General features: G+C 40.0%; 1 protein-coding gene across 4 annotated transcripts in view; it reads left to right on the top strand.

Annotated features, from left to right (window-relative positions):
• Nucleotides 1–18,098, top strand: part of MAP2K5 (mitogen-activated protein kinase kinase 5) — a 125,797-nt gene that overhangs the window by 22,581 nt on the left and 85,118 nt on the right. For all 4 annotated transcript variants that reach the window (XM_071813945.1, XM_065847553.2, XM_071813946.1 and 1 more), the window contains 2 exons: nucleotides 209–257; nucleotides 5,158–5,222. In XM_071813945.1, coding sequence (XP_071670046.1) covers nucleotides 209–257; nucleotides 5,158–5,222 — 114 coding nt within the window. The remainder of the gene's footprint in view (nucleotides 1–208; nucleotides 258–5,157; nucleotides 5,223–18,098) is intronic.

Below are 18,098 nucleotides of genomic sequence, written 5' to 3'. Positions count from 1 at the left end.
TTTCTTCAATGTTCATTCGTTCTCCGTTTCTGCTGTTTGCAGTTTGAGGAGAAGCTATACTGAGTATCAGTCAGCATTGCTAAAGCTAAATCTACTCAGAATATGGAACCTTGAACTTAAACCTGATGGCTTCTTGTTTCTTTTTCACGTCATTTTATAGAGCGATGTGGCGTAGTCGTTAAAAATAACCGCCTCTTATTTTTTTCAGCTTGAAAAAGTCTTCTGCAGAGCTGAAGAAAATACTCGCAAATGGCCAGGTAAGTGCAGGGATTGGGTTTGGGCGACACACACATCTCGTTACTGCCTGATGCTGCGGTGACTGGCACACCGCAAATAAGCGGAGAGATGCTTACTGCTCATTTCGATGTAATGTGTTCTTTTAATACAGAACTGGAGGGACCGTAGAACCCTTCATGATATGAATGAGTTATGTGGCCTGATTTATTTTGATTGGCACAGCAATTTGCTTCCCATTTCTCAAGATGTGCTAATCAGATTTAGCTCCAAATAGACTGAAGCACCTCACACGTGTTGCGCTGCTGCCACAATTTCAGGGAAGAAAGTTAATCAATTTTGAATAACTAAGTCAACTGCTCAGTTAGAATGACCTTCGTATTTTTTAGGGCAGTAGATACTTAAATATTTAGAAGGTCCTTGCAAGGAACTGCTGTGTATTATTTGGAATTACCTTATGTTGCAGCTGCTTAAAAATAAATAAATTGAAAAACCACACAAACAAAAAAACAACTCAAAAAAAAACCCAAACCAAACCCACAACTCTGAAGTTGTAGAAAGCTGTGCTCTTACTTTCTTTTCTTGCTCCAGGCATTGAGATTCTGACAGCCAGAAGTGAAAGGTTTAATGTACCGATTGATGGGCAAGGGGATGTCCTGGGCAAGCGGAGCAATCGTGTCTGACCCATTTTGAGCGGAACGTACGGGCAGGCTTACTGTAACGTAACGATGTTAAATATATACTGCTAAATTAAACTACCTTAAAAGAATCCCAGATTCTTCAGCAGCGACATAAATGTGTTTTAATGTTTGTCATAGTGAAAGCCCTTTGGTAGCCTTGGCGGCAGGCGCCTGTCCATTGCGATCAAGCTCTCCTATTAGGCTCTATTGACTGAGACATCTGTGTCACTGCAAATAAAAGACTCTTATTGATTTTCTTAACTGCTGTTCACTTCCCCTCCACGTTTCGAAGGCTGAAATCTTAATTATCTCAGATGCGTATTCAGTGCCTTCACACAATGACCTCTCCAAGCCTCATTGGCATTTCATGAATCAAGTAGTTGTAGTTGAGCGTGTCAAGAAGATAAAGGCTGGTCCTCCCGCTTGTCCTTCAGTATCACCTGTAACGTTCGGCTGTAATAAATGAGAGTTGCCCCTCGAAAACAGGAGCCCCGTGCTGCAACCTTGCCTGTTTGCCACCGAATCCTTTGAATACAGCTTGGAAATGTATTTTTAAGCTTTGTCAGCACACTTTGCACGCAAACAAAGTTTACTGTTTGAAGATCTCTACCAAGTGGATTTGCTAATGTTTCAAAATTGTAGCTAAACTGTCTATTTTGCTGGAGAACTTAAAATTTTCTAAGTACCAGATGCTTGTTTCTGAACTTTTAAAATTAAGTTGATAATTACTGCAGTATTACTATTTTTTAAAATAGAATTACTGAACATTTTTAAAAGGCATCTTTTTGTGACTGAGTCCATAAACTGTTTTTGGCATTTTATTTGTTCTAAATAACACAAATTAGGATTTGGTGTGCCCTGTAATAGACTACTGCAGAGGTCTTTCCTGTGTAGTAGAATTTTAGAAAGATATAAAGGAACCAAACCTCCTATTATGATATTAAAAGATATCACTTGAACCCATTTAAAAAAAAAAAAAGAAAATTCAAACTAAGCTTTAATGCTGTTTTATTCACCCTCCTCTGAGAGGAGTTACGTGGCTTTCTATTGAGAGAAAATGCTTTTTGATATTCTGCATAACGTTCTGCAAAATTTGGTCACAGATCCATAACTGGAAATAGGTTTCTAGTTCTAACTTTAACTTTTCCCTCTTTTGGGGAATTAAGTCACACTTATCATTACTTAAATATGGGTTGGGCTATTATTTTTTATTATTTTTTGGCAGTTTATGCTTTCGGGTATTCATAATGATATTCCTCTAGTAGTTTCCATTTAGGTTTAATAAGGAATTCATATTAATCATTAAAAGAAGGGGACATGATTCTTCAAGATAATCAAATATTGACAGGTTAGAAATAGCTTTCTGCCTAGGTTCATTGATATAGGTGATGCGATATAAATATTTATTTCTTTTCTGTCACTCAGAGTAAATGCCACCAATTGATTCAGCATTGATATAGTGTCAACAGTTCATAAGAAACATTTGACTGGCTCGTGTTTTCCGATTAGTCTCTGCTCTATAAAGTGGGATTTACTAAATCTCTTCAATTGTCTGCTCACGGAGTGTGACCGCTTTCCGAAACCGTTATTGCTTCGATTCGGAAAGCGAAGGTACGGCTGGAGGACTCTGCCTCTCTCAGGCCTCTACGTATAAAATAAGGATTAATTGAGCATTTTGCTTTTAATGATTTACAAGAGATAGTGATTTCTTTCCAAACCAGCAGGTATAAACAAGGGATGTCTTGTTTACCGATCCATAATTGAAGTCTGGTTTGCTTTTGCATTAATTCTGTTAATATCGGCATCCAATCAAACTCCGTTTTGCAGGTTAAATATTCCAGTCCTGACCGTCAAGTTCATTGTTATTATTTTGTGATTGCAAATCCAGTTTTCCCGGTAAAATAAATAAATCGTCACATGTTTTTTGGCATCTTTATTGGAGCCAGTAAATCACAGTTTATCGGTTGCTGAGCATGGAGCTGCTCCTGTCACTGGGTTTTGGGGACCAGCGTGGGGAAAATATTCCACTTTTACCAGTTAGTAAAGAGCAAGAAAAAAGACAATGTGCTTTATAACTCTCGTCCTGCTCGATTTGTTGCTTATAACTTGTGTATCTACAAAAAAATTCTTCTTTTTTCCCCTCAAGAAGCAGATACAAATATGTTCGTAGCTTTGTGGATTCATTTCATTTCTCTTAAGAGTTTTGTTTAGAAGAACATTTCTGGGAATACAGGAGAGAGATGTTTGTTGTTACCTCAGAGTCTGGAGGATTCAAGTGGTCTCACTTAGAAGAGCAGAACTCCTTTAAACACAGAATGTGCTTTAAATTAGTGAGTGCTACAGTCTGAGAGAAATTACGTTTAGGGCAAGGGATCCACTATAGATTCTTTACACACTCTAAAATGCATTCATGAGTTATTGTTCTTTATGAGGTGTCTTCTTTTTTCCCCCCTTTTTATTTGCATTTTCTGATTGATACTATAAGTAAGAGGGATTTCAGTAATAAAATAAATTTTCATTTTTGTCATAAACCTTGATACTTCAATGGGCCGTTTCATACCATCTTATGATACCTGACCGGGGTTTAACTACAAATAGGTAATAACGTAGAGTCAACTCCTGCTTTGAGGTATTTCCTATTTTTTCAGAACTGAGATTTTGATGTCACTGGAAGAAAGGCACAGAGAAAGATATTTCCTGTGAGAAATAATTATGTTTTTTATTCAGTTAGTGAAAGGAAAGAACACAAATTCGGCAATTTCTGTCCTTAAAACATATTCTTTTAAATCAATTAAATATTCCATTTTCTGTTCATAAGACATGGTGCTTATTGACTCTTTAGAGCATTGCAGCTTGTTACCATCACTTACTCGTTCCAGTTGAGGCTGGGGGCAAAGTTCCCTCTCTCAGGACAAGGGCTGCACTGAAGGGCTCCTTTCCCCACCAAATTTGAAAAGCCATTTTCGAAGTTGGATAAATACACATAGTTACAGGTTATTGCGAGTCCTGCATGGCTCTCACTGTGGTTTTAGTGATGCTTGAAATAACTAATTTGAAGCGATCTCAGATGTGCTTCCATGATTTCTAATCACATCAGTGATAGCAGACCAGATACATCATTAAAGGTGCCTTTTTTGATGCCTTTTGACCCACAAAAATGACAGTCTAGGCAGCTCATGCATTCCAGCTCATGTAAAATGTTTATCTTGATATTCCATCAAATATAAACAGTAAATAGAAACAAGTTAATGATTTGGTAACGAGTTCCTAGGAAAATATCTTTTAGAAATGGGATTTGCCCAGACGCTTGTTACTTAAAAGGAGCAAGCAATGGAGGAGATCTTTTCGGAATAGCAAATGCTTGCAACCCAGAATTTACTCTCATTAAAATATTTCATTTCAAGTATGAGTGTGCCTTCCAAAAATAGCTGTAGTTGTTCTTTGAATAGGTGGAAGATCAGTATGACTGTATTTGCACAGGTGAAGGTTGGACTCTAGTTTTACATCCGAATGGCTCACCCAGCAGGGTGATGCACAATAAGCTTTCGGAAAATCCGTGTTGGAAAGATCCCAGACTCCAGCATTTGCAATGGGCAGCGCTTGTGTCAGGATTCTGCTCAAATATCTGAGGATATTGTCATATCTGGAGAGTTGTCGCAGTGAGCAGAAAGATTGAGGAAAGCAATTAGTTGAGGATTTCAAGAAAAATTATTTTTATTGGACTGTTTTTTCCAGAATATTTGCTGTAGTTCAAAGGTATGTGAATGAGGCACTATGAGGGAATCCTGCTGACAGAACTGTCACTGCATTAGTATCCATTATACTGATTTCAGAATAAATCAGAAACTTTTCCAGCTGTACTTAAGATGACAGTTTTCTGTTGGATTGTTTCCATTCACCTCCAACTTTGGCTTTGCTTATGTGCTGTTCTGGAGACCCTTTTCCTATCAGTATCTGTGACCTGACCCTCTTGAGCTATATTATATCATTCCATTTTGACACCTTTTATCAAACTTTAATGAAATGACCCAGGCAAACAAATTGTCATTAAACTTTCCATCACTTTGTCCCTTGGTATCGTCTTTTATAAATTGGACAGCAAATGTTGTATTGATCTTCTCGTTCTTGCAGCTGAACTTGAAATGACCCAGACTGCTTGTTGTTTATGGCCTAGAGTTGCTTTTCCTTGACATTTCCATCCACAGCATGACATCTCTTTTGTTTTTCTTTCTTTCTTGTGGAGATGAATGAACAAGACATACGGTATCGAGACATCCTCGGTCATGGCAATGGAGGCACAGTCTACAAGTGAGTGTTGAATTTCACTTAAAATTTTTGAAAATAAAACTTAACACTGCTTTTCATTTTTCCCGTCATATTTGTGGGGAGATATAGGTGGGTCATTGCTGGTATGCAGAAAAGATTATAAAACAAATTCTTAATACAAACTTTTAAAGAATTCTCTTTACATATTTACAAGGTATCCGCTTTTGGCTGCCGTGAGGCTTGGTGCATTTTTATTATCTTTCTAATACTTAGCTTTGAATCCCTCCTGGGTAACAAGTTAATGGTTCACAAGTGGAACTTGAAATGTCCTGAAGCTTAATGAATTGCCTTCAGTATTTGCAAAACCATTATTCTTGCTGACTCCCCACACCCTTTGCCAGCCCAGCACGGAGAATGTCACTGGTGGGATGCAGTGACATCAGGGCTCTGCCTTTCTCCAGCAATTCCAAATTAGTAAATACCCCTTGCGCTGTCGCAGTGACTTCCCTCCCTTATGAACCGCTTCACGCACAGGCTGATGCATATATTAAATGATAAACTCCCCCAAATTTTGGTAGTGAAGCTTCTACCCTGCAGCCAGTATTAATTTTAATATTGTAAAGATTATAATAGCAGAGAGATAGTTTTCTCGACAGGAAAGTCTTTCTCATGCATAGTGCAAAGTTTAAACTACATAATGTAATATCTGGTACTTAATAGTCTGCAGTGGTGTATGAAAAATATTCCACTAGGAATTAAGAAATCTATACTTTGCAAGAAAGCCCTGAGGGAGTAATAAAGGTTTCCTCCAGAGAGCTATTTACCATATACAGTAACCCAGCATCCCATTATGATTTTGTTTATACCTTAGACATTGTAACTTTGATATTAACAATTTTTTTTAGAATGTTTTAAAAGCCACGGTGCATTTAGTTTAGTTTCTAATTGGCTGCCAACACTGCAAAACGACTGGCTTCAGTCTCCTTGCAGAAGGTTTAATGAAAATGGACTTGCATAACCTTAGAGGGACAAATCCCGTCTTTGAGCAGACTTGTCAGAAATCAGGTTAGATGGAAGGTACTTTAGAAATCTCATGGACGTTCTCTTGTAGAAAGATATTCCTTGACCACAAATCTTGCAGAAACAGTGTTCTTTTATAATCAGATTTCAGAAGAGCGTTGAATTTTACAGCTCAGTCAGTGACTTCTTGGTGTTTTCTGATGGAGAGAAGGTCGTTTCCCTTCCCTGTGGGAGGCACTTGAGGCACAGCTGGGGAAAAGGAAAATCTTATGAAGGGAGGGAATCCCTATGTGTCCTTGTTGACCCGATTTGGGGTCATTTTCTCTAGAGAAGTAGCTGAAGCAAGGAGCTGACAGTGCAAAATCATGAACTGCCTAAGAATGGCTGTACAGAGGTGTACCAAAAGTCTCCTCCCTTCATCCTGTGTCTTAGGGTGGCCACTGGCCAAAATCTGAAGAATGTCAGCCAAGGCAAGGGAACGTGTGATTTGCCCATCCTCTGCTGAAGTTAATGTCTCTTTGTCACCTTGGGTTTGCCCATCTCCCAAGGAACAGCTGTTCCGCATCTGCTTGGTGTGCGTGGTCCATACAATGAGATGGTGCTTTTAGCTGTACAAGTGTCTCATTCTTCTAAATATGTATTGCCACGTGCATAGTACGTATTTCACGTTTCAAAAAGCTCTTATGGGAAACTTGGATAAAATGCCATGTAAAGCCAGACTTGCACCTTCTGATTTCTTTTTGCATTTCTGAAGGGTGGTGTGTTATGTGCTCAGTTTTTATTTAATATTTTTACAAAACTGTTTTTCTCTTGTGGTGACTAGTGCTTTAGTGAGAGTCTGCAGGAGCGATAAAGGAGCAGAGATGTGAACACTCAAGGCACAGAGAACAACAGCACAGGAGGGAGCGCATAATACTGCTGGCACTTCTACGTGGACTTGCAGCGTTGTGTGGGCTGATGGTGTGATCGACTTTAACTGCCTGAGTGTTGCGTTTGCTCGCAATTTGGGAAAGTAAAAAATTTTACGTGTGAAAGCACAAGCCCTTTTCTGTATCAGGGAAATGTTGCTACCTTTCTTTTTTCCCTTTTATTGCGTTCATGTTGTAAATTAGCAGTTGCAGTGACTTTCAGGGTATTTTCTCTCGTGCAAGTGTCATTCTGCCCTGCTCCAGGGAACATGCATCGTTTTTTATGTGTGCGTGTTTTGTGCCTTCCTGAAGTTTGACTTTCTTTGCAATGCAAATAATAGCAGGATATAAGCATGAAATGCATTTTTCTCTCCAAACTTGCTCCTGTGTTCCTCTCAGATCTTCTCGAATCCGTTTCTCGGTGCAGTGGATGAAAGCGTTGTGCCAATTCACTCTTTCATCCCCAAACTGCTGCTGGCTGTGGTTGCTGCAGGGAGTTATAGGTACCGTGCTGCGGCGATGTGCTTTGGATAAAGCACAGACAGAATTTCCCACCTTGCAATAAAACCCCCTTTGTAAAGGGAGCCTGTTTTCCCTTACCGGAGGAGCATCCGCATTCTGCAAGCCCACAAGAAATGCAAACCGGAATACTTACAGGTAGCTGGATTGCTCTAGTCATAGATAGAAGCCCACATATATTCTATCCCAGTAAATCGATGAACGTTTGTCAAATAAAATTAATTGCAAATGTTTGGCTGTTTTTCTCTTGCAGCGTTCCGTGCTGCTGCTGTGTTCAGAGCAGCCTGTATAGTATTGATCGGAATCTAAAGAACAAGCATGTCTGTGGTATCTTTTTTTTTAAATTATATTCTTTCTAGCTCTTTATACTAAGTCATATCCATTATGGCAATGATATATTATCAGCGTTCTGCAAACAAGATAGCATGTCGCAGGTCACTGAGCAAAAATTTTCAGCCTCTCTTTCCACGTGAATTAACTACTATTGAAATAGTTTATTGAGATTGAAGTATTGATCACTTTTCATGCTAACCCTGGCTTAAGGGTGGAGAGAGGAGGTGATTTTGTTCTCTTTGGAAGACGCTATGTTTAGTTAGAAAATGTATTTCATTTATTTGGGTTCTTTACAGCTGCAACTGTTTTATTGCTTGGAGAAGAGGTATCTTAGCTTTAGTTTTATGACAGTATAATTATACTTTAGAAATACACTTGATTACTGTGTGTAGCAAAATTGTTCCAGTATATTGGCTTGGCCAATATTGCTATACAAACAACTTTTCAGACAATTGAGTCTGGTAAAAAATCAATACTTTATAGCAATATTTCTAGTGAGAACTTGCTGAATCTAAATGTTTTTCCTGTTCTAAAAATAAGGGAATTTATAGTTGTTTGACTTCCTATTTCTCCCCCTACATTTGATACAGTTTTCTTAATTAAGGAATGATGATAATTATAGAGTTATATATGACAAAACCAGTTCGTTATTGTTTCTTTTAAAAAAATATGTGGGAATGTACAAATAATCCCAAACTCCCATGCCGTATCGTAAGTCCAGTTTTACATATTTTTGGAGACTCTCAGCTGCCATTACTTTGTGGAAATTTGCAGCTTTCCTGGCAAGGGCCCCAAGACTGTTACACTGGCAGATGTACGACCTTCCAGCTCTGTGACAGAGTTTCTAGGGGTTTTTTATCAGCTGTTTTACAGAAGCTGGTAGGATGGGGAATTCAGAGTTTGGGCTACTTCATGGCAGAAGAAAACATCTGTATACCAGTACATCTATTATATTAACTTACATTGCTCTTTTTGGAAAAAAAATAGTTCACTGGTAGGTCCAAAAGACATTTAAAGTTTGTGCTTCTGTGCTGCATCTTGTAGCTCCATCGCTGGCTGCAGAGCTCTGGGTGGCTGTTTTGATAAGATTCCTCTCTTTTACTTCAACGAAAGGTGAACGTTTTGGTTTGTAATGGGATGTACGCTGCCAGCCAGCCTCAGGAGTAGCTACATTAAATTATTTAGACCTAAAATAGATAATTGCATATATTTTGAACCTGAATATTACAAAGTAGAGGTATTTATCTCTGGCAAATGATTACTCTATGAAGTTTCTCTCACATGGCATATTTGAAGTATCATTGTTTCCTTTATGTACAAGCAAAAATAATATTTTTATTTCATCTTTTCTAGTTTTTACTTTGCAATTGTAGTTAATATGAAGTGAGATGTCCAAGGAACTCAGGTTAGGGGATGGTGTCGCCTTCTGTGTGCCTGGGATTTTTTAAAAATGTGTATTGTGTTTGGTTTGTAAGTCTTTGGATTCTGTTAGAGGAGCCCTCAGCAGCAGCAAGGCATAACACTCTGCATGCTGAAATAAAGTCCCAATGATGCCGTAATTAATTTGTGAAGTTACCAACTATCTGGGAGAGAGGGAAGGAAAGGGAGAATTGGGTATCATCATTGCAAAACACTGTTAAACCAGACAGCTTCACTTTAACTTGAGTAATTGGGAGAGAAGTGGCTGTTGATGATGCACCGCCCAAAAGAATTGGATCGCTCAGGAAAATACGGGTAAATGCAGAAGCTTAATTTGTTTGAGCAATTTAATGGAGCGATTTTGCTGTTCGGTTGGGCTGTACATTCCAGCATCTGCCCATTTCTTTATTCTCTATCTCCGCCAACCTCGGGGTGCCCCATTAGCACATTAAACGTGGCAGCTGCAGAGTTCTTCTCTCTGCAAACCGTGCCGCAAACGCTTTGCAGATCCCCCGCATGTTATCAGGGAAAAGTGTTGGCAGTTCTGGAGTGAAGGAGCCAGAGGAGATGTAGCTGTGTTGGACAATCAGGGAGGTGCAGGTGATATAGCTCCTTTTGCTGGGATGGGGGTGGAAGAGCCGGAGTTGATCATTGCCTCAAGGCGCTTTTCAAGGTTTGCTCCATCCAGCTTCTCCCGTGGCTTCTAATGCAGGACTCTGGTGCTGTCGTGAAGGAATGAACTCGCCATGGTCTCTGTAGTCCGCATTTGTTGTTTAGATCAGTAATTATCATGCATCTCAAACGTTGTAGGAAGCCAGTCTAAATCTAAGCAGAGCTGGTGCTCTGCTCATTAATTTCTTGGTTTCTATATGAACATGCAATACAATAAGAATAATTTGCCCCCCTTTAAAGTTCTTTAATTCGCAGGTTATTTTGGCCCTTTTGCAGAGGAGGCTGGCGTCATCTTCTGCACGTGGCAGAGGGTGAATGGAGATGGAGATGGAAATTATTTTCCTAAAGCAGCGACAGAGGCATGAATGGAGCCCATCCTGACCGCCTCATGCAGCTTCACGGCGTTTTGCTTTCCAGGAAAGGTTCTCACTAATGTTATATGCGTTCTTGTCCCAGCCTGCTGCGTGATACAGCTCTGAAAATAAGGAACTACTGGGAGGTTCTGTGTTTTGGCTTTAAAACAAATCTGTGGCCACATGAAGCCTGAAAATCGCACCTTCCTGCATCGTTGTGCATTGCTGCATTCCTTCCAGACTACATCTATTTTCCATTTCTTTTGGTTTCGTTTTAGTCACATCAAAAAGCATCAGAACAATAATAGCCAAACTAAGTTAGAAATACCCCACCGAATTTCTGCATATTATCCTTGCAGTTTAAACAAGACTGACCAGTGATTGCTGTTCACTTGTTTCTTTTGACCCCGGCTATTGCTTGCCTGCCTCATAAAATCTGTTATGCACAAAAGTGCATAAAATGAAGATAAAGTACCTCCTTCAAGTCTGACAAAACCCATTCCTTTGCAGAATGGTAGCTGCAGCGAAAGTAAATAAGTGAATGGACAGCAATCACAGCCTAGTTGATGAAACTGTTCAATTAAAGCACAGGCATTTACATGGTGTAATTTCCCTAAATTGCCAATGAGCCCCTTTAGACACAACCAGTGTTCAAATTGATTTCAGCATTGATTTTGGCTGAAGCTGATAAATTTCTGCTTGTTAGTTAAAGTAATTTTGCAGAAGACTTTGTACTGCAGTATTGAAGTGTTCATTTAGCTGATGGTTAAAAGAGGAGTTATTTACAGAGGATTCTACTGTTGTTCTGAGATGGGACAATTCCCCGGTCATCTTTTTACTTTTAATTTTTAAGCCTCAGTATACAATCAATAGGTTATTGAAACTGATTAAAATGTGTCCAGCCAGCTGCCTATGGCTGTTTAATTAGAAACTGGATGATTCTTAAATTAAAGCTGTTTTGTTTGCATTGTGCGCCCATAGCTTGGAAGATGAAGCGGGGAGAGGCCCTGGAAATGTGAGTTTGTTCCTGTTGCCCATGAGTGAGGTGCTGTGTGAGCATCATGCTGTTTGCTTTGCAGCTCGACATGGGCAATGTCATCTGGTCCTTGCTTACAAATAATGTTCCATGTAGTGGAGAATTGGTGGCATTAGCCACACCCAAGCCATACCAAGCTTATAGACTCTGTTCCCCAACATAGAATACTTTTGTTAAAATGCTTTTGCTCATTGAAGTGAATTTGAGACAATAAGGGGCAGAAGATGTATTTCTGTAGGAGTCTTTTTTTGCAGTTCTGCTGGCAGTGTTGTATTTCAGACTTGGTCTCTCTTTGATGTCTCTGAGAAGAACAGCGGGTGTAACGACACCAGTGAGGTTGACGTTGATTTTTTTCCATTGCTTTTTCACCCCAGATTCTTTGAAAATGCTTGCTCAAAATGCTAAAAATGCTCAGATATCCACCGATCATCATAAAGCTTATCCAGCTGGAGCCACCTTCCCCATACGTCTCACCAGCTGGTTTAATGATGGTGCCAAGGAGCGGCACAAGGGGAGCAATGCAAAAGTTGTTTCTCGTGAGTATTGCTCATCGGGATGTATCTCCATGTGATCCGGTAGTGACTGAGCAGCCTCAGTAACCTCTCGGTGTTGATACTCTCAACTCGCTCCTGGGGCAGAGCAAGATTTCTGCTCGAAACTGAACCGTAATTAGAAGAAAAAGCTCTTTCAAGCTATTGCAGCGAACACCTAGAAAACTTTTGCTTCTCAGTGCAGCTCTGTTTGCTACTACTGGTTGTTACTGAATTACTGAACAACTCTGTTTTCCCTTAATAGTTTTTATGCTGTGAGGGTGTCATGAACGCATCTCTCATGAACACATGGATTGATAATGCAGAAAATCCAGCTTTATATCTCCTTGTAGAGAGATGTAAGCATCCGAACTGCCGTCACCATAGGGTGTGGCCTACTTTTTGGCTCACTCGCTTGCTTCAAATTTCTTCCAAAAATTGCGACAGGTTTACATTGCACTGGCAGGCTTTACGCTGTGTCAGATAGTGCTGGTCCCTGTTAGTCTGAGCTTATGGCTGCTCTGCTGCCTCTTGTCCTCTCAGTTCATTTAAAGCCAGCAGCTGAGCTACATTAGTGTGTCTGCAGCTGATCCTGGGCTGGTGAGTGACCTGATGCTGGTAGCACCACAGCCCCCACCAGCAGGGTCAAACCTGAGCCATCTTCATCTTTAGTACATTCTGTCCAAGGAATGGGCACCGGATTGCAGTGAGATGGGTACAAGGACTTATAATCCAGTTTTCCAAGGTTGACTCTGAACCTTTGGCTGCAGTGGAGAAGGAAGACTCGATTCGGTGGTGGCAGATGGAACTAGTAGTAGGTTACAGTGTAAGAGGTGAGGGATTTGCTCTGCTGCTCCTGGACTTGGATGCCAAACCTGCCTCTTTCCCACAGAGATGGGTGAAGTGAGACATTTTGCTATGTTGCGTTTTCTTTACGCAGCTTCTAGTGCCAATTTTGCTCTTTGGAAAAGTTTAAAATTTAGATACAAGGTTGGTTTGTTTGTTTGTTTTCTAGTTTAACAACAAATCATTTTGCAGTCAGTACTCAAGCATCTGTAATGGGATTGTAGATAGAGGGTGGGTTGGCATCGATTGGTGTTTGAACTAGCACAGTCCCCATAAAAGCTCCTTTTTACAACTGCTGTGCACTTTGAATTTCCTGTTTTAACAGCCAGAGAGTCAGGCTAATGTGTTTGTGTATTGCAGAAGGCAACAACTGTCAAAGTGTTTATTTCCTAGAAACAATTTGAATCTGTTCCTTTAAATGGCCATCTGAGTACGTGACAATTCTGCCATTAGACTGCCAGAATCTGACCAGGAACACAACAGACAGTGGGAGCACTAGGAAAAAAGAGGGGGGAAAAGAAATTAACAGTAATCCAAATCGGTGGGTGATTTGCTGCATATAGTTTGCAGCTGGTGACTGGCATGTCATTCTGCAATGCATAACAGAGAACTGCATTCATCTTGCGCGACACTGACACAGTCGTTTTGCTCTGGGTTATTTCTCATAGGGCAAGAAAATGTTCAGTTTGACTTCATTCCGTGCCCTTACAGCTGAAAGTGCTGTTTACTACAATTGTAGCTTTTTGTGTTAATTTTTTAACTCTGATAAGAAACCTGGGATCTCTGTATGTTCATTTCTGTTAGGAAATGCTTGGCCTTGGTCCCAGAGATGGTTTGCGTGCATCAAGTGAGGTGGATTTCTGCAGGATGGATATGGGGAAACATGGCAGCATTTGCCGTTCTTGTTGAGTGAAATGATGTCTTCAGGTTTTTTACAAATGTGTATAAAGAATGCACAGGTGTGAAGCAGGAGGAAACATATCTGGGCGAAAGAACCCGAAATACTTACTTTTGTTTTAAATTTCTGCCATCGGGTTGCCATTTGGAAGGTCATGCTGGACATTAGGAGAAACGTCTCTGCAAGGAAGATGGTGCAGTGCTGTAGTGGTGTGAGAGCAGCAGGGGATCATCTCCATGCTTGGGGATCTCCATCTTTGATGATCTCCGTCCTTGGGGCTTTCAGCACAGAGCTGGGGTGGTGAGAGCCCGGCCCAGGTTGCCCAGGGGTGGTGGATGCCCCATCCCTGGAGACATCCCAGGCCAGGCTGGACGGGGCTCTGAGCAACCTGAGCTGGTGAAGATGTCCCTGCTCATGGCAGGGGTGGCACTGGGGGAGCTGGGAAGGTCCCTTCAACCCAAACCATCCTGTGATTCTCTGAAAGTCATGGCTCTGCAGAGGTCCCTTCCAACCACCCTTTCATCTACTAAAAGCGTCATTTAGCAGAAGGACACCCTTGTGAGCCGATAGAACTACGGCAGATCTGAGTTTGTGGCATCAGCCGTAAGTTTCTCTGATACCTCAGCCAGGGGAACATCACGTCCCTGTGTCCTGCAGTCACATCGCTGACGTGACGGCACTGTCGATGTATCACTTTGTCATATTTGCTGATGTTAGTTATATTTTCAGGAAACGAAAGGACTAACTCATTGGCATAGCAGGCAGGTCATGGCTTTCCCTTGAATCATTTGGTCTCGCCAAGGAATATCTTATTGATTAGAAATGGTTTCTGTGGCTATTGGGGAAAAATAGGAAAATATATCCTACTGCAGTTTCTCCAGCTCTTTTTGAAGCTGTGTGATATAATAATTTTAATGAATTTTTGCTTCTGTGAAGAGACTGCATTGATTTTGAGTTTTCGGATACTAGCAAACTGAGTTTGTAGTAAAACCATAGTAGTATATATTAGGAGAAGCTATTTGAGAAAGCTCAGGGATCTTTGCACATTCAGTCTGTGCTTCCAGTGTGACCATCCTTAAGTCACTCTTATGTGGGCAAATGCTTTACAGTTAAAAATCAGAAAGCACACTGAAAATTGCCGTTTCTCTTGAGTGCCTGCGTGTTGAAACCTGAAGTTGATTCTTTGCTTGCCCTGGTAGAAATTATACCACAATCACAGCGAGTAATGCAGCTCCTCACTGTTTTAGGTAAAATTTCTCACAGGGAGGATATAAATTTGTTAGTCTTAGCAAGTGGAAAAGGGAGAATTTCTTTTGTTTGACATCTAAGCTATTTATTAAGAATCTTGTGCATGTTCTGTTTGGTTGGTTTTGTTTGTTTTATTTTTGAGTTGAGTAGAAACTCACTATATTCAGTGTACAAAATGTTTAGCATTAAATATTAGAATGGGCTGTGTCTTATTCCGTGAAGAGGTTTGAGCCAAAGCATCTTACATTTCTCTTCTGGTTTTCCTTGGAATAGACCTCAGGAAGAACAAAGCAGGCAATGTGAAATTCAGCTGCCTTTTTTTTTTTCTTTTTTAAAACAGAAACCAGCTGCTTCGGACGCTTTCATTTTTTTACTTGCTTTCCTGTAGAAACACTTACATATGGGGGAGAGATGCTGAGGAGTTGGCAGTTGCCCCAAAGCCCTGTTCTAGTTTTCCAGTGCTATTGATTTCTATTTTCCGGAGCACGGGGGATGCACACGCTGCACTCCGCAGCCCGTCACAAGTTTTTCTGCCATAGCTGGAGGGCTCTGATCAAGCAGAGTACACACTTGCTCATACCATTGCTTTTTTTCCTCTTTTTCCTCCCAAAATAACCCAGCTTTTGCCACAGAACTGGGCGAGCTGCCCCTCCAGCCTTCCCTGAGGGGCATTCTCAGTTTTCGGAGCAGAGGAGACAAAGTTATGCTAAAGGACTTAGCTGGCGCGGGTCCCTTCAGGGCTTTAAGTATCTAGGGAGATGGTTAATAGTCAAGGTTAATAAAATATTTGACACGACTGTTTCAGTCTTGCTTGGAAGCTGCTCGGTGTAATGGATGTGGGGGCTCAGAGTAATGAAATCCCATGGGAATGGGAAGGAAGAGATTTAAATTTCTTTCCCCTGGTGGGAATGTTTTGGAACACGCGGTGGTTGAAATCTGCCCGTCCTTTTCTTATGCATCATGTGGCAGCTTTAATCCAACTTCCTACCTTTTTGCTGGAATATCTGTTTTTCTGAGGAGGTCTGAAAGTTGGTACTTTCTCTTCTCTGGCTTCCCTGCAGATTTCTTCCTTCTTTCATGAAGTCTATAGAAATCCTGTTATCAGTCTCAGTTATTAAACAAGAACTCCACACCAGGTACTGCTAATATTAAGGGGTGTGCTTCTTTCTACATATTGTTCATCACCTTTCTCCTCATCTGGTGATTATTAAATCGGTTACTCAGTCAAGTGCAGAGTTTGTCCTGTATCTGTATTGGACATAGGAACTAAAATACGCTTCTGAGCATTGAGAAAGAAGAGTTTGCTTGCATGAAGAATTTTCATTTTCTGGGCAAAGTTAGTATGAATTAGTTTCCTTTATCCCGTATATATTCTGAGACTAAGATGCAATTTTCAACCACTTTGAAGATATTGCTGGAGAACAACTTAAGATATCTACAACTTTTCATACTATCTTGTCTTCTTATAAACACACAGTCAGACTTGGGTGAATTTGAAAAGAATGCATCATGTTGTAAGACTGATATCCCAGAATGAATTTCTGAACTCTTGTTTATTTTTTTTTAAATAATTTTAATAATTATCCTCATTCAAAAAAAATGCTGTGGCTACAGTAAATAACAACTAACTATTTTAAAATAAATTTAAAAATTAGTTGGGTGCAGGAATTACAGTCTCTTTATGTGCAACATTTGGGCACCAAATGATTTATCTGATTGCTCTTGTGTTTATTTTTCTACTATTTTAATAAATACTGTGTCAATATTTTTCAATATATACGTAAAAAGTATTTTTAGTAGTGGAGAAAATTATTACTAAAACGGTTATTAATCTACTAGCATTTCCATTAGTTTGCACTTGAAACAATAAAACATAAAATTTGTGGTAGGTGCAATTCCCCAACTAAGCTGGGTGGAATCTCAATCACACCCTGCATAATAATATATTATTTATTTGTCCCAATAATTGCAAGGAGTTTCCTCTCCAGAGAGTAAAAAGATTAGTCCTTGTCATGGCATTTGTCTTATAAATTCCCAGTTTAACCAAGAGGCAGAGAGGGAAAATACACATTGGAACCAGCTTCCTGCAGTTGACAAAACTTAAATAATAACTTTTCTATTTTTTAATAGTCAACGCTTGCATCAAGTGTTTAAAATGATGTTTTAGACTTCTGAGATTGACTCTCTACATCTCTTTGATTTCTCCTTAACAGTAAATGATTTATAGCCACCTATTCTCAATCATCTGCTTTTGCAGTGGGTCAAAAACAAACCGCAACAAAAAAAAACAGAAAAGTTGTTTTTTCAGAGCTGCTTTCTGCAAGGAATGACATTTTGAAAATGTCAAAGCAGCATTTTCTTGAATATTTTGCATTTCAATGTGTTTAATTTCTGCTCTTTACGTTTATCTTTAAGTAGTTCAGCAGCTATTTAGCAACTGTTTTCACTCGTCTTTAACGTGCCCCTGTCGTCACCATTCAAACCCATTCTAGCAAGATGAGTTGTGGTTGGAACTGTTTATTATTACTATTTCCCTCCGGTCCTGGAAGGTTTTTAAGTGTGTTCACTGAAATGTGCATGTTGCTCAGGAACCTTTTGCATTTTGCTACTCTGCTTCGTCTCCTAATCTGGTTTTACAACGATGAGTTTGTTTTCTTACTTTTGGAGGTGACACTAAAATCTGTGAGAGCTGACCCTTGAGCTGACCCTCCTCATAGACATCCATAGATGCCATATGCACCAAAAGTTATATTTTGCTTCATGCTGCCCGCATTATTCTATGGGATTATTTCTTTTTTTAGTGCATCCTTCTGAAGCTCCATCAGGGTACTAAATGCTCAGGCTTTAGCTGTGCCGACTGTAACCAAAATGATCAATTCCAACTTGCAGTTCTCCATAATATCTAACAAAAAACCCCCACGTTTTCCCTACACACTCATTGGAACGGGTAATTACTGTAACAACTCCAGACTAATTTGAAGTGTTAGCTGTTAATTAAACCACCACAGAGGTATATGGTTGTCTTTTGGTGTAACCAAAGCTCCTATTCCAACTTCATTCATCACTTTACAGTTATTGTGTTGAGGAGGGTCAGGACAATCGAGATGCCCGGAGTAAATAAATTCCTTTCCTCCGC

This window comes from Patagioenas fasciata, chromosome 12 (genome assembly GCF_037038585.1).
Source record: "Patagioenas fasciata isolate bPatFas1 chromosome 12, bPatFas1.hap1, whole genome shotgun sequence".
In the NCBI taxonomy this organism is placed as follows: Eukaryota; Metazoa; Chordata; class Aves; order Columbiformes; family Columbidae; genus Patagioenas; species Patagioenas fasciata.
This window is presented reverse-complemented; position numbering and strand designations above follow the sequence as displayed.